Genomic DNA, 16,393 nt, shown 5'->3' on the forward strand with positions numbered 1-16,393 from the left:
TCCGTAGTTACGTCACCGTACAACAACGACAACATCCATGGGAAACATAAATCAAAGAGCTACCATAACCTCGAATTGCCATTGGGTGGTATAGTGCATCAGCTACTGATGAAGCTCTCCCTTCGCCTTTTGCGCCGCAGAAAGCAGGAATGGGTATCCTCCTTTTCTGATTCACGACTGTCCTGCCCATGTCCACCCATTACTTTCCACTGATCTGACCCTCCACAAAGTCGAGCGCTTGCTCCGTGCTAACGACATCAATGCTACTCGCCTTGTTCAGGTAGCTCACACCATAGCACTTCTCCGCGACCAGCAACATTTCCGGCCTGAAGGTCGTGCAGATGAACTGGCCCGTCTCTGCGCTCTCCTCCAACAGCTGCGCCACCGCCGTACGATACTGAGCATCCAGATTGGCGTCGATCTCATCGAAGAGGTAGAAAGGAGCGGGGTCCGAGCGTTGAATGGCGAACACCAACGCCAACGCACAGAGCGACTTTTGTCCTCCGCTGAGCTGCTGAATCCGCTGCTGCTCATCGTGCTTGCTGTTGAACGACACGGAGATGCCGACCCCAATGTAGTTCTCCACGCCGGTGCGTGCGCGCACAGTCTCCTCGTCTTCGTCCTCGTCACTGTCGTCTGGAGCTGCTCCTCCATTTGCGTTCTTATCGCTTCGGCGTTGGATGATCAGACGACCTTTGCCAGCGGGCACAAGTTTGACGAAGATTTCGGCGAAAGCTTTGCTGACTTGCTTGAACGTACGCTCAATGGCCTCGTCTTTCCGCATGTCAAGCACGTCGATCAGTTCCCGAATACTGCTGTCACTACTATCGAGCCCCTTTCGGCGCTCTTCGAGATCGGCGCGCTGTTTTTCGAACTGCTGATATTGCTCGAAAGCCTTCTTGTTGACGTGGCCGTACTTCTTGAGAGACTCTTGCACTTTGTGCAGCTTTTGTGTTGCGGTATTGACCGTCATATTCTTGTACTGCGGTTTGTAGGCCGCATCGGGGACTATGCCCAAGTTCCGAATTTGATTCTGCACTTCCGCGAGACGGGCTGCGTGTCCTGCCCGCCGCTGCGCGCCCCGCTCGACGTTCTTCTGGTGGTTCTGCATGGCTTTCTCGATTCTGTCGACTTCACCGCGCTTCGTGGCACGGCTTGCCTCAGAGGCGCCCAGCTGATTCTGCGCTTCGTCGATGGCATCATCAATCTCTTTCAACTTGGCGTCGATGCCGTCGAGACGCTTCGTGGCACGCTTTACTTCGGACTTGCGCTCCTTGAGCTTCGTCGAGTCTCCGGCGCCGCTTCTAGTGGCATCGTTGTCCAGGTCTGCTGCGAGAAGCTCGTCACGTCGTGGCCGCAGGTTCACGCTGAGGGTGTCCTCGGTATTCCTCTTCGTTCCCTCGAGGTCCGCAAGCTCGTTGTACAGTGTTGTATACTGCTTTTTCAAATCCGGCAGCTGGCTATTCAGCTGTTCCAGCTGGCGTTCCTCCTGGTTGCTCAGCGATTTCTTAAACTCTGATGCAAGTTCGGCCTCGAAACCGCTCAGCTGATTGCCTAGGTCGCTGAGCAGACTTGAGATGCCATCGTGCTGGTTCTGCTTGCCGCTGACCTCTTCACGTCGATTGCGCAGGTCAAGCTCTTTCCGTCGGAGCTCCTCTCGCATCGGGCCATATCCACCATCCATCTGATCGCGCTTCTGCTGCACCTTCTCGAGTGAACTCATCGCTTTGCTAACTTTTTGGTCGATCTGCTTGAGTTCGTTGCCTATTTCGTCTTTACGAGATCTGGTGCCGTCGTATTCCAGCCGAGCAGCCTTCATGCGTCTCAGGCCATCGATACGCGAGTTGCGGGCATCATGAAAGCCACCAGTCAGAGCACCCTTCTTGTCAGATCGATCGCCTTCAGGAGTGATGGCACTGACGGCGTGGCTGCGAGCGTACTGCGCGGCGACTTGCAAGTTCGGGCAAACGATGGTCTTTCCAAACACCTGCTGCATCGCCTTCTCGTACTTCGCATCATATCTGAGCTTGCTTAGCAGAGCAACGGCATCACTCGCTTTGGGCATCTCCACCGGCCGGACCTTGACCCGGTTGAGAGGCGTAAAGGTGACACGTCCGCCCTTCTCGGCTTGCAGTCGCTTGATCAGCGTCTCCGCAACCTCGTCGTCCTCGACGACGTAGTGAAAGAGGGATGCTCCAGCGGTGACTTCTGCAGCGGTCTTGTACGAGTCTCTGCAATCGAACAGCTCACCCAACGGGCCATACACCCCCTCGATGCCATCTTGCTCGACGATTCTCCGCACGGAAGCCAGACCGCGGGCTGTGCTTGCGTCCATCATCTGGCCAAGAAACCTTTCCGCCTTCTCCAGCTCCAATCTCGCATTAGCTATGACGGAGTCAAGCTTGGCCTCCTCTCGCCACAGTTCCTTGCGCTGGTCCTGCAGACGAGCTTTCTCCTCTGCAGCCTGTTGAATCTCAGCGGAAACGTTATGTTGCTCATCGCCTCTGTTCTCAATCCGATTTCGCAACTCGGCAATATCTTCCTCGAGCTGCCCAATCTGCGACTCCAGCTCCGCGATGTCTTCGGTAATCTGCATGCTGTTGGCCTTGCGGGTCGCAAGAATGTTGTGAATTTCCGAGACCTCCTTTCGAAGCCACTCATCGCGTTCTTTCTTTGTCTTGAACTGGTTCTGACGACCTTGCTTGGAGTAGAGTCGCTGTCTGGTGGACTCGGCTTCCTGAACCTGCTCCTTGAGATCTTTTGCCTCCGCACGCTTTGCGTTGAACTCGGGTAGAAGTTGGGCCAAGGTTGTTTCGTGTTGTTTGATCAGCGCTTGAACGTCGCGGAGCTGGTTTGCGCGGTCGCTTTGAGCTTGCTGGGCCGCATTCTGATTTTCTTGCATCCCGAGGACGTCCGACTCTGCCTTTGCTTTGGCCCTCGCAGTCTCTGTGCGATCCTCTTTATATTGTGCCTTCTCCTCTGTTAAGAGCTTGATCTGCTGCTGCAATCCAGCGATCTGCACATCGATCTTCTCCAGCTGCTTCTCGCCAGCTTCGAGAGCCTCGCGATGCTCGTCATTCTGCTCAGCGCCCTCCTCGCGATCCCCGTCGATTCGGTCAAGGTGATCTTGGAGCATTTCCTGATCATGGTGGTGAATAGTGTACTCGAGACACTTTCGCTCACGATCTTTATCCTGGTACTCACGAAGCTCCTCCTTTTCCTCCTCGAGCTCGTTGAGTCGCCCACGAATGTGCTCAAGCAGATCGTCAATCTTCTCGCGTTTGTGGTGAGTTTCATCCATGATCTTGCGCGATTCTGATCTCCTGCTCTCGTACACCTCCGTACCCGCGACCGTCTTGAGCATGTTCAAACGCTCGTTGTCCTTCATGTTGGTAATGGCTGTCACTCTGCCCTGCGGCACGATGTAGTACGGATTGCTCCTGCTGAACCCGGCACTCTCCAAGATGTTGAGGACCTCCTGCTTGGTGGTATTTTTGCGGTTCAAGCTGTATTCGTCCTTCTTTTGGCCAATCGTGCGGCGAAGAATCACCTCGGGGGTGTTCGTGGGGAAGCGCTCGTCGGTGTTGTCGAAGATGAGTTCGACGTAGGCGCTCATCACGGCGGACCCAGCACCCTCGTGCAGGAGGCCTTGTCGGTCCTCCCGGCCGAGCTGTGTGTATTTGTCGCTGAGGACGAAGCGAATCGCTGCGAAGAAATTGCTTTTGCCGGATCCATTGCGGCCGACGATGACATTGTGTTTGGGTGAGAATGGCTCAATGACCGTCTGGTCCTTGTAGGACTTGAAGCCCTGGATGATGATCTGTTTGATGTACATCGTATTGGTGTTGACGCGTCCGGATGGTCTGATGATGGCGCTCTCCGGCGCAAGTGCTCAGGAAGTCTTCAGACAGTTGTGAGGACTGATGGACGGCGCTGTGGGGTGTTGGCGACGGACGGGAGAAAAAGTCAGTTGGATGTCGAATTGTGTTTGTCGACTTGCTGAAGTGCTACGCGTCGACTGCTGGTCGCGTCTCTTGAGATGGCACCCGTGCTTTGGAAAATCGCGGGGTCGTTCCTGCCTGAGGCGACTGGGCATCTTCCATCTCGTTTTCTGACAATGGATCCCGTCACGTGCTAGATCACAGTCAGCAAGCCACCATCACGCCAGGTATAAGGTTTATTTAAGCGCCGACCTCTGGCACCTCCGCTCCCTCCACGGATTCCACCTTTCCTCTTCAGACTGCTTGGCTGCAGATGTGAGATGCGTCCTTGCAGAATTGATTCGTCCTCGATGGCAGCGAAGCGAGTCCTGGTAGGTGCTTGTTTCTCTTCCATTCAAAAATAGCACTGTCCAAACCTCTGTCCCACTCTCATTGGCGCCGATCGTCTCTTACAACACCTCCATACCAGCAAATCCTCTGCCGTCGCTGTTCGTCCCGTGCAGGCGGTCACCCGGAAGACACTCACTCGGATTGCGCCGCTGGACATCACCTCGTACCCCATGCTAGCGAGCTTTCCTACTCGCTGCCGCGCCAGAAGGCCGCGTGCGGTTTCTGCAGACTACCGATAGTCCCCCGTTCGGTGGATCATCGCGTTCTCGTTTCAGGACCAACTGCGGTGCGCGCTCAGTTCGCAAACATGAGCCGCCAACAACGTGATGGCTATCCTTCTTTTCCTCCTCCCCCACCACCTCAGCAGAACTTCTCTGCTCCAGGATCGCCTGCGCTCCCACGGAGTCGGCCAAATTCTGGGCTGCTCTCTTCGATAACTACTTCATTTCTTCACAGCGGGCAGGGCGATTCATTCCCGCAATCTCAGGCGTCTACGCCCGTATATGGCTCCCATTTGTCCCCTGGCCTGCCAATCTCGTACGGTCCTAGAACGCCAAGTGCTTTGAATCCGCAGACATCATCTGGTCTCGTTATTCCACCGCCTCCTCGCCAACCTTCTCCTAGCTCGCCGTCCGTGACAATGGAGCCGTATAATCCGCGACAATGGAACAGAAGCCAGGTCTCCGGCTCGCAGATGGTCTTTCAACAACGACACAGTGCAATGCCTGCGAGCACAGCCCATGCCAGCGGAATGGAAGGTATGCTCAATTTTAGCTTGCCTTCTACATGTTCGGAGCGATGTTTTTTTCGAAGTTGCCGGACCAGTGCCTTGCATTTGCGATTCGCTCTCGGCTGACCTGTGTCCTTCGCAGCGGCCATGCCTTCTCCCCCGCCGCCATACTCACCAGAAACGCCAGACAATTCGTCCCGAAGTAATCTCGTATCGCCTGTACTTGACAACATCGGATTCACAGCATCGCCAATGGTCGCGGAAGGTTCTTCGAGAAACTCTCCACAGGTCTCGAGATCTCCAGCGTTTCCTCCACCGCCTCCTCAGTCCTCTCGAAACCGTGATCGATCGGCCTCGGGCCAGGCACAGCGATCGTTTTTCAGCTTGTCTGGTTTGAGGGGGAAGCAGCCAGCAACGATAGATGTTCAGGGTCAGCCGAGCATCGCGGTTCCAGCCCCGCTGTTCATGGATGCACAGCCGCCAGCGGCAAGAAGAGCAGCATCAACAGGACACATAAACTCTGGCGGTCCCGGTATAGCCTCGTCAATACACACGCCAATTGGACGCGAATCTCCGGACAGCCGATGGCAGCCGGGCCTACCACTACCTGGTCCTCCTCCAGGTCCGCCACCGCCTCCAACGAATCGTTCGCAAAGTCTGAACCGACCGATGGGTTCTGCTGGATCAAGCAGTAACGGAGACGATCGCGGGTTCGAGGCACCTAGGCAAAGACGAACAATGGCGGTTTCGACTCTAGGTCCAGTCCCTCCTACGCCGGCAGACTGGGTGGACTCGGATCACCAGCGACCGAGTGAGGCGCCACCACTTCCTCCACCACCACAAACTCAGCCCGAACCTGAAACTCCTCCGCTACGTATCGTCACTGGAGTGAATCATGCAAGTTCGTCCTCTCGACGAGCCACTGCGAGAGACATGAGCGCACAGGGCATAAGGGAACGGAGATCAAGAAGTCGAGCCCAAGGTGTCATCGATGAAGACTCTAGACCCGCGAATCTCGTTTTCTCGCCCGACGGAGGTTCGATCAGTCGTCGACGCGAGCACATGCGGAATCCATCCGGATATGCTGGCCCATCATCAGCTCCGGCTGCGTCGTCGTCGAAGGCGCCTGAAAGTGTCCTGACTCCGCCATACACGCCCGCGATCAGCAGGAAGAACGCTATCAAAGCTCCGAATAGTGCATCGAGTGACCGACCGATTTCGCATCTGTTACATACACCAAACGAAGAGAGCATCATACACGCCCCTCTGAGCCCCGCCAGGCCCCCTTCCAGCGGATCCACCAAAGGTCCCAGCAAGCTTGATGCCTTCTCCATGCAAGCCATAGAAAGACATCGTGTGTTCGTGGAGAAGGAAGCTGCTGCATCGACCGATGAGCAGCGTCTGGAACTCTTTGCAAATTTTCTGGTACATGAGTCGAGGCTGCGTCGGGATCGATACACTGCCGCTTACAATGCTATGGCTGGTGACATTGTGGACCTCACCAGAGACATGTGGCGACCATATGCATCGAAGAGTAGTCGCCGAGCTATCACGCCGACCACTTCAATGTCTTCTTTCGATCCTACTGTGCCTTCATGGACCTCTGATGGTCAGCCCGTTTCCGCGAATGGAAACGCTCCGAGCTCTGCGACGTCGCTGGAGGGCTTCACTCCTGCAACTGATTCGGGCTCTATGGGAGACCTGAGTGACAGCTTTGAACGGGCAGAAGGAAGGCAGTGGGCTGAGTCTTTCAAACCTTCGCTGTCGCCGATTCCCAGTATGGCTGTCAGCACTGTTCCTGACGAGAATGATTCTCGTGGCCGTACAGCAAGTCGCTGGTGGGACAATCCCAGCCAGCCTGGTGCTGGATCGATTGGACGACCTGACCGTATTGAGAAGTCTCGTCGGGAGACCAAGTACATGGGCATCAACCCCGCTGCTCTTCAAGCGAGTGGTCAAGAGCATCCAGATCCCTCTCCAGCCTTGAGCAATTCCGCCTATACATACGGGCCTGATGAGTACCCTCCTGAGAAGGTCGGCTGGCATGATGGAGTTGATCTCGATACCCCGATACCGACTCCGCAGAGGTTCGGAGTGTCGACCCCGGGCGTCGAGCCTCTTGACGTGTCCAGGCTTGTGACTCTACCGCCGCCATATCCTCGCCATCATCCTGCTGTGAATAATAGTCACCCACAATTGAGTGACTTGCGCAGCGAGCATCGACTTTTGGCGGACTTGTCAGCGATCCAGAAGATTAAGGACGATTATCTGGAGAAAGACTTCGCTCTATCACAAGAACAGCAAAGTGCTGGAAAGAAACGCCGAAGCAGACTGCGAACCGACATACAGAGCAGAATCGCAGATGGTAGTATATCCTTCGCCGACGCAGCAAACGCTGAGGCAGATTTCGACGAAGAAGAAGCCGAACGAGGAAAGGTCAACGCTCGTGCAATCTTCGATCTCTTCGAGACCAGTGTTGCTCATCCGTTGAACACGCTCCTGACAGAGCGACTCGCAAAAGCAAACGACTGCATACGCCAATTACGCACCGATCTTGAAGGCAATCGCCACTCGACGAATCCGAACGAAGCACAGGAAGAAGGCGACGAACACCCCGAGCGTCTCGAGAAGCTGACTCTCCTCAAATGGCTCTTTGAGGCTCGCGAGCAGCTGCACAAAGAAATGTCCGATCTCCACGGCATGCGCAGCGAAAAGTACTCCGAGGTGATCCTCACGCCCTACCGCATCGCAAAATTGCAGTCCAAAATCGACGAAGCCACGTCATTTTTCCAGAAAGACAGTCTCGAGCGACAAGTCAGTCTAGCAAAGGACTCCCTCAAGCGTCTCGAGGAGCTGCAAGGCATCATGGAGTCGAACGTCTCCCGCGGCGTGGAAGACCAACTCTCCGCCTTCTGGGACATTGCTCCTGGTTTACTCGAAGTGATTCAACAGATCCCTACATCCCCGACACAGATGTCTCGACTGGAAATCCAGATCCCTTGCCAGGAATACGACGAAAACCCATCGTACCATCAACACCCACTGCAATACCTCTACTCCCTCCTTGGCCACGCCGAAAAGAGCGCGTACCAATTCATCGAGTCGCAGACGAATTTGCTCTGTTTGCTGCACGAAGTCCGCACGGCGACGACGAAGTCGAGACTGAGAAGGCTGGAAATTGAGAGGCAGGCGAGTGCGCCTGGAGATGAGGAGATTCGAGCGGAAATGATGCAGGCGAGGCGGGAGGCGGAGGATGTGTTGACGAGGGAGTTGAAGGAGAAGGTCGGGGAGGTGGAGAGGCAGTGGGTTGAGGCTTTGGGAGAGGGAATGGAGGAGTGTAGGGATGCTGTGAGGGCGTGGTTAGAGGAGAGTGGTGGGTTGGAGGAGGGGTTGGATGGGTGAGTAGGGTGAGGGCTGTAGGATTATGAGGAGACATGTGAGGAGACATTTGGAGAGGAGCAAAAGCGGCAGTTATCCGTTCAGGAGCAAGGACGCTTGGATGGATTCTTATGCAAGTGATCAAGTGAACAATCTATGCAAGTGCTGATTTTGTGCAAACGCTTTGTTATGCTCAAAGAAGTGATCGATCGCGCTTTCTCAAATTCTTGTGCGTGCCCGTGATTCTCACCCAGCTGCTGACTCCCAGCTCCGGAGCTACTTCCGCGTTCCTCGATCTTGGCGTTGAAAAAGTTCCTGAGATCTGGCGGTCGTCCTCTCTCTCGCTTCTCAAACAACACATCTTCAGCACTTTCCGAACCTTGCGCCCTCAAAGCCTTTGCTCGTAAAGCCAAAAACACTCAGAAAAAGCCTTCTAAAATCGTCCTGATCTCTGGATAACAGAGTCAGCTTCTTCATCCTCCTCCCGTGCGCGAACAAGTCTTCAACTCGACCTGTGAGTATCGCAGTGCAAAACCCCCATGGCAGACGGCGACATACGAGACAAGACTGACTCTTCATCTCGCAGCGCCACCTCTCCACCGTCGCTTTCGCACCTCCGAATCGTTCACTCAGCGCAAATCCAATCCAAGACGTACGTGCGGTCAGCTCTTTGTCACCTTCGAACAATCCTTCCACCTCCGGCTCCTTCCAGCGCGACAACCACGACAATCAGCGCGCAGCGTACATCTGAACAAAAGCCCGAATCTGACACTTGCGCAGATTCACATCCACCCGACAAACCCACAACCGCAATCATGTCTGACGTTCAGAACGCGACCTCGCCCGACGCGGCCTCCGCTCCCGCCGATGCGACTGCCCAGAACGGCGCCAACCAGATCAACACCAACGTGCCTGCAACTGGCGAGGAAGCTCCAGCCTCCGCCGCCCCTGCCAACGCCAACCCAAACTCCGCCTCGCTCTATGTCGGTGAGCTCGACCCTTCCGTCACGGAGGCCATGCTCTTCGAGCTCTTCTCCTCCATTGGCCAGGTCGCCTCCATTCGTGTCTGCCGTGACGCTGTGACTCGTCGCTCGCTTGGCTACGCCTACGTCAACTACAACGTCGCCGGTGACGGCGAGCGTGCGCTTGAAGAGCTGAACTACACCTTGATCAAGGGCAGGCCTTGCCGTATCATGTGGTCCCAGCGTGATCCGCTCCTCCGCAAGACTGGTCAGGGCAATGTTTTCATCAAGAACCTTGACGCTGCTATCGACAACAAGGCTCTTCACGACACCTTTGCCGCATTCGGCAACATCCTCTCCTGCAAGGTCGCCCAGGACGAGAACGCCAACTCCAAGGGGTACGGATTCGTTCACTACGAGACTGCCGAGGCCGCCAACCAGGCCATCAAGAACGTCAACGGCATGTTGTTGAACGAGAAGAAGGTTTTCGTCGGCCACCACATCCCCAAGAAGGACCGCATGAGCAAGGTTGAGGAGATGAAGGCCAACTTTACCAACATCTACGTCAAGAACATCGACAGCGAGACTACCGACAACGAGTTCCGCGAGCTGTTCGAGAAGTACGGTGACATCACCTCTGCTTCGCTCGCACACGACAACGAGAGCGGCAAGAACCGAGGATTCGGCTTCGTCAACTACATCAGACACGAGGATGCGTACAAGGCGGTGGAGGAGTTGAACGACTCGGACTTCAAGGGACAAAAGCTCTACGTGGGCCGCGCTCAGAAGAAGCACGAGCGTGAGGAGGAGCTCCGCAAGCAGTACGAAGCAGCTCGTCAAGAGAAGAGCGCCAAGTACACGGGTGTCAACCTCTACGTCAAGAACTTGGCGGACGAGATTGACGACGATGAGCTCCGCAAGGTCTTCGAGCCATATGGTGCCATCACATCTGCCAAGGTCATGCGTGACACTCTTCCCGCCGACGGCTCTGAAACTCCCGCTAAGAAGGAAGGTGATGCTGAAGAGAAGGAGGCCGAGCCCGAGAAAGATGGCGAGAAGAAGGATGATGTTGATGACTTGTCCAAGAAGCTGGATACCGTCACCATCCAGGGCGAGAAGAAGCTTCTCGGCAAGAGCAAGGGGTTCGGATTCGTCTGCTTCTCCAACCCCGACGAGGCCACCAAGGCTGTCACTGAGTTGAACCAGAAGATGGTGCACGGCAAGCCGCTTTACGTTGCTCTCGCTCAGCGTAAGGAGGTCCGCAAGAGTCAGCTCGAGGCCAGCATCCAGGCTCGCAACCAGGTCCGCATGCAGCAGCAGGCCACCGCTGGAGGTATCCCACCCCAGTTCATGCAGCCACAGATGTTCATGGGTCCCAACGGTCAGCCCATGATGATGCCAGCTGGTGGACGTGGACAGCCCATGCCATTCATGCAGGGTCCCGGCGGTCAAGGTCAGCGCGGCGGCTTCCCAGGTATGCCTCCGCAAGGCGGTCGCGGACAGCCCATGCCTCAGATGCCTCAAATGCCATTCGGCTACCCACCACAAATGGGCGGCATGCCTCAACCATACGGCAACCCAGCTGCCTACGCTCAGATGATCCAGGCTGCTCAAGCACAAGCTGCCCGCGGTCAAGGCCGTGGCGGCCCAATGCCCGGTATGCCCATGATGCCAGGTATGCCCGGTATGCCTCCTCAGATGATGCCCGCCGGCGCTGCCGGTCGTGGCGGTTTCGGTGGTGGGCGTGGAGGTATGATGGGTGGACGTGGTCCTTCTGATGAGCAGCGTGGTCGCGCCTCCAACCGCGGTCCAATGGGCTCTGGCATCGACATGGCTGCGCTCAACGCTGCCTCGGCTCCTCAGCAGAAGCAGATGCTCGGTGAGGCTCTTTACCCAAAGATCCACGCTCAGCAGCCCGAGCTGGCTGGCAAGATTACTGGTATGCTTCTCGAGATGGACAACGAGGAGCTCCTCAACCTGTAAGTGGCCCAACATTCGAGCAATTTGAACTGCAGCTAACACTCCACAGCACCGGTAACGATCAGGCTCTCCGCGAGAAGGTCGATGAGGCCCTCACCGTCTACGACGAGTATCTCAAGAATCACAGCGGTCCATCTGGCGAGGAGGGCGGCCAGGCCAACGGCGCCGAGAACCTCAACCCGACCGCGGAGGAGGTTAAGGATCCGGAGGCCTAGAAAGCCCACCGTATTCAGTCCTGGACTCAGCGGATGATGCAACAACCGCAGTCCGTGGTGAGCCATTGAGTTGGTCTTTTCACCTGGTGTCAAGGGGCTCGAAATGACGGCGAGCGGTTTCTGTACCGCAAGGCTACGATGATGTCTTTCCTTTTTCTGTTTGCCGTACGACCTCGCCACCGCAATGAGCGACGAGCGCGCGGGCTGATTACTTGCGATACCCCTTTACTCTCTGCATCAGTACGATACGATCGGAGAAGCGAGCTACCACACTTTTTACGAATCAAAAATTCACAACCCACCGTCGTCTCCGTCATCGACACTCGCTTTGCAGAACGCGCTTTTCGACAACCATCAGTCAAGGACTCTTCACGTTCCATGAGACTGGGGATGGTCTTATGTGAGGGCTGAGGGGAGAGAAACGGGGGACAAGGATGTATGTTTTCGGTGGCATGTAACAGTATCGATGGTGTGACTAGATGGAGGAGTGGATCCATGGGCTAGGAGGATATGAGAATAGAGAACAGTGTGTGGAGTTAATCACGATGATGAGTATGAATATGACATTTTCCAAAGCCATCGTCATACTTCTGGTGATGTTCAAAAGACTGGTTCATGAAGCATGGGAGTGGATCCCTGCTGGCTTGGTCGATGGGCTTGGTCGACTTGGTGTTGCTTGGTTGTGCCACTTCACGTCTTCTCTTCTCCCTCTACTACCAAGCACCCTCATCAAGCTACAACTTCCACACCGGAAACATCGCATGGAGAGGCACATCAAGTCTTAGGCAGGACCTGATCAAGATGAAGACGAAACCTAGACTGCGGATGATGATGCTGCTGCAAGTCACTGCCGATCTCCTCAAATGACGACGAAGAAGAAACATCGGTACCTTTCTTTCCAAGACGAATTGCTTCTGCTTTCCTTGGCTGGACTTGTCGGGGCAAGAGAAGGGTTTGCTTCTCCCTCTTAACCGTTGAGGCTCTTTCCCTCGCGCGGCCTTGGCTGATGGAAGTGGCTCCGCTCATTTCCAATCCTACACAAGAGGCACGAGACCGGCGGAGAATGAGTGAAGGGTCTCACTACCGCTGCGCTCGGGTAAAGGATATGCCTTTTGTTCCTGGGCGCGGTAATGCGGAGGTTGTGCGGAGGGTCTGTAAGTATACCTGACCTTCACTGTGGGCTTTCTGTCTCTATCCTCTGTTCTCTATCTCTGTTGTTTTGTCCTTGGACTTCACTTCTTCCCCGTCCGTCTACTCCCTCCACCTCTCCGGTCCCTTTCCAACTCGCGAACCCGACTGAATAGCAAGAATGGAAGTTGACGAAAAGTCCGACCGCCCTGGCAGCGAGACCTCCACGCCCAACGAAAAGCACGACTTCCGGGACGATACCCACATTGAGGATCCAGAGCATGTTCACAACCAGAGTCCACTGCACGATCCCGCGCTGGATGCAAAGCTGAATCGACAATTTGACTTGCACATTTTGCCGTGGTTGTTTGGGATGTGGTTGTTGGCGTTTATTGATCGGGCGAATATTGGTATGTATATTACGAAAGGGAGAACGAAGTCGCGGATACCACCGAGATGCTGTCGACGAAGGTTTAAAGAGACTGGTAGATTATGTGCTAACTCCGTCGCAGGTAACGCCAAAATCGATGGTCTGGTTGAAGACCTGCAACTCACGGGCCAGAAGTTCAACATTGCCCTTGCTATTTTCTATGTGCCTTACATCTGTGTCGATGTGCCGAGTAACCTCGTGCTGAAGTACTTCAAAGCGGGCCATTACCTGCCGTTCTTGTTAACGGCTTGGGGTATCGTGGGGACGTTCATGGGCTTTGTGAAGAGTTACGGGGGTTTGTTGGCTGTGTGTTTCCTCGACTCCTTACTGGTGCATGCTTAGGAGATGTGTGATGGAATTGCGCTGATGAACAAGGCAGGCTCGATTCTTCCTCGGTTTGGCCGAAGGTGGATTACTGGGTGGCATCATCGTCTATCTATCTATGTTCTACCAGCGCCACGAAATGCTCTGGCGAGTCGGCCTATTCTACTGCGCCGCTCCCCTGTCCGGAGCGTTCGGTGGCCTCCTAGCATCAGGTCTCGCACAAATCAGCACACCAGGCTACGATGGCTGGCCCTTCATATTCTTCATCGAAGTACGCCTACAGCTTTCCCACCCAGCTCTCCCATTCTAACCACTCGCAGGGCGCCATCACAGTGCTCTTCGGCATCCTTGCCTTCTTCTTCCTCCCCCATACCCCTTCCGACGCCAAATTTCTTTCCGCTCCTGACCGCGCCGCGGCCATTGCGCGCATGCACGCCGACAGCCAGAGTACCTCGACAGCCGGCACGGTCGACGAAGAGAAATTCGATTGGCATTGGGTTAAACTCGCGCTCACGGACGTCAATACGATGTTGCTGTCGTTGATCTTTTTCCTCATCATCACGCCGATTTATAGTTACTCGTTGTTTTTGCCGACGATCATTCGGACGTTTGGGTATAGCATTGTTGTTACGCAACTCTTCACAGTACGTCACATCCTCCTTGTCTACACCCGAAGGGAGATCTGCCCGCTGACAGAGTGACAGGTCCCACCCAACATGGCCGGCTTCTTCGCCGTCCTAATCGTCTGCTGGCTCTCCGACCGCTACAAAGTTCGCGGACCCTTCATGATCATGGGCTGCGTCCTCACCTTGATCGGCTACATCATGCTCATCGCCTCCGACCGATCACTCGTTCAATACGGCGGGACGTTCTTCGTACCCCCTCCTATACCTGATCCCTCACAACCTCGGGTACTGTGCTGATGATTGGCCTATCTAGGTCGCCGCGGGCATCTTCCCCTGCTCCCCTCTCGTGATGGGCTGGCTATCCAATAACCTCGCACCGCACTACGTCCGCGCAACCGGTACGGGATTCCAGATCATGATTGCGAATTGTGCGGCGTTTATTGCGACATTTACGTATATTTCTACCGAGTCGGTCCCCCCTCACCCCTTACCCTTACACGCTTGAAGTCCAGGATGTAAGACTGACGTACCACAAGTGCTCCTCGATACATCACGGGTCACGCGATCAATATCGGCGTGGTGGGAGCTGCGATTGTGGCTATTGCTGTGTTGTTGGTGTATAATGTAGGTTTTACCAGCATGATGAGGATGGCGTGAAATTGCATGTTTGCTGACGCTGCGTAGACTGCGGAGAATAAGAGAAGAGCGAGTGGGAAGCGGGATCATCGCCTGCAGGAGCAGAGCGAGGGTCGCTTGGGTTCGAGACATCCAAGGGTGAGTATTGAAAGCTCTGGTTGCGAGCGTCGAGGGCACTGCTAATCCGACCCGCAGTTCCGATACACTTTGTAGAATTCAGAAGCGAATTGAATCGTTCCAGGGGTACAGCATTGCAAGCGGCCACGTTCCTTCCGGGACCTGTATATTCACAAGCAGTATCTCAAGGCAAACAAGACCATGCTCGACAGTTGCGCGCCACGACGAGATATCCGTGAGCGCTTTGTCTACTCCCTGCAGATGCTCGGCCAGTTCGTCGGTCCTGAGTGCCGCCAATTTCTGAAAGTCCTCTTCGTAGTCGTGAGGAGAAGTTCCTGAGATTCAAGGCTGAGTCTGATGCGTTGTAGCATGATCTTAGCATATTCTTCGCAATCGCATCGTGAATTGTAGGCGGCAGTAGCAACTCTCCGAACGGCGTGGCTCCTACCCGCTGGTACGGACAGACTTCGGAGCCCAAGTTCGTGGGTCCATGGCGGTATGCTTCCTTCGAAGCGACCAGTCCAGCATCATCCAGAGATTCGGGTAGTTGAGGTCCGCAATCATCGCATTTCATCTCAAGACAATCCTCCCTCACGTCGCCGCCTGCTTCTCCTTCCCCACCTCCGGCGCCTCGTCAATAAAACTCGGCACTCCACCCGCATCCTGCAAATAACTCGGCATCTCCTCCCCCAACCCCTCCCCAAACTCCACATCTTGCCCCAGCGCCTCCAACTCCGCATCCAACTCCGCCTCATCCACATCCTCCGGCACATCATAGCTCCGACTAATACTCTCCTGAATATCATTTCCCATATCCATCAGATCCGCCATCTCATCCTGCAACTTCTCAATCTTATCGATATTGATTTTCCCATACTGCTTCCGCAACTCCTTCTGCGTGGTCTTCATCGCGTCGACCGTCGCCATGGTGTTTTTGAGGTTATCCTGCATCATGCCCGCTTGTTCCATGTTCCAGGATTGTTGTTGGAGTTGATCTTTTTGGGACTCGTACATTTTGCGCTGTTGGAGGATCTTGATGGCTTTTTGTTTGATTGCGTTTTTGCCAGGACCGTCGCGCATAGAGGAGAGGCGTTGTTGGTAGGTGGAGAGCTCGGCATTGAGTTTGGCGAGTTTAACGTCGATTGATTCGATGCGTGTGTCGACCTGTTGAGGCTGTCAGTGAAAGCGACCATGGGCGTGCAGGAGTACCATTGCTGCCTACATTGGAAATGGCGCTGTTGAGGGTTGGCTTGGGTGCTGTGCTCTTTGCGCCGAATAGTCGATTCATTGTGGACGGAACGATGAGAAGTTGAGCGCGTGCGGAGCGTGAGTTGCGGTAGGCGAAGGTGCGGGAATCTCGAGAATTGTGTTGTAATTGTAGTTGTTGTAGTAGACATGGGAGAGCTTCAAAGAGTTGCGATCATGTGAAGTGCTCAGCCTGGACGGGAGTGGCGGGGCAAGTGGGGGCGGATATCGTGGAGAGGAATGCCTACCGACGTTGATTCAAACGTCTATGCGACAGTGCAGACTGCGTCG

At 55.1% G+C, this 16,393-nt stretch overlaps 5 protein-coding genes across 5 annotated transcripts; 3 read left to right on the forward strand and 2 right to left on the reverse strand.

Moving 5' to 3' along the window:
* Positions 1–199: 199 nt before the first annotated feature.
* Positions 200–3,835, reverse strand: CPC2402 (structural maintenance of chromosome protein 3; the record flags this gene model as incomplete). Its single annotated transcript, XM_003854480.1, has 1 exon — positions 200–3,835. One exon carries the CDS (start codon positions 3,833–3,835, stop codon positions 200–202), a length of 3,636 nt encoding a protein of 1,211 aa, XP_003854528.1.
* Positions 3,836–6,180: 2,345 nt separating this feature from the next.
* MYCGRDRAFT_56465 (uncharacterized protein) lies at positions 6,181–8,448 on the forward strand (the record flags this gene model as incomplete). The annotated part of the gene is made up of 2 exons (XM_003853690.1): positions 6,181–6,713; positions 6,795–8,448. Coding segments are annotated over 2 exons (1,974 nt in total), but the record flags the coding sequence as incomplete, so codon positions are not given.
* A 371-nt stretch (positions 8,449–8,819) lies between these two features.
* Positions 8,820–11,877, forward strand: MYCGRDRAFT_56466 (uncharacterized protein; the record flags this gene model as incomplete). Its single annotated transcript, XM_003853691.1, has 4 exons — positions 8,820–8,953; positions 9,026–9,091; positions 9,220–11,380; positions 11,431–11,877. 2 exons carry the CDS (start codon positions 9,255–9,257, stop codon positions 11,594–11,596), a joined length of 2,292 nt encoding a protein of 763 aa, XP_003853739.1.
* Positions 11,878–12,905: 1,028 nt separating this feature from the next.
* MYCGRDRAFT_39188 (uncharacterized protein) lies at positions 12,906–14,923 on the forward strand (the record flags this gene model as incomplete). Its single annotated transcript, XM_003853692.1, has 8 exons — positions 12,906–13,134; positions 13,237–13,460; positions 13,534–13,749; positions 13,799–14,122; positions 14,183–14,353; positions 14,418–14,572; positions 14,641–14,728; positions 14,789–14,923. 8 exons carry the CDS (start codon positions 12,906–12,908, stop codon positions 14,921–14,923), a joined length of 1,542 nt encoding a protein of 513 aa, XP_003853740.1.
* Positions 14,924–15,448: 525 nt separating this feature from the next.
* On the reverse strand, positions 15,449–16,145 carry MYCGRDRAFT_91535 (uncharacterized protein; the record flags this gene model as incomplete). The annotated part of the gene is made up of 2 exons (XM_003854479.1): positions 15,449–16,021; positions 16,080–16,145. 2 exons carry the CDS (start codon positions 16,143–16,145, stop codon positions 15,449–15,451), a joined length of 639 nt encoding a protein of 212 aa, XP_003854527.1.
* Between the last annotated feature and the right edge of the window lie 248 nt (positions 16,146–16,393).

The sequence above is a fragment of the Zymoseptoria tritici genome, chromosome 3 (genome assembly GCF_000219625.1).
Source record: "Zymoseptoria tritici IPO323 chromosome 3, whole genome shotgun sequence".
Taxonomy (NCBI): domain Eukaryota; kingdom Fungi; phylum Ascomycota; class Dothideomycetes; order Mycosphaerellales; family Mycosphaerellaceae; genus Zymoseptoria; species Zymoseptoria tritici.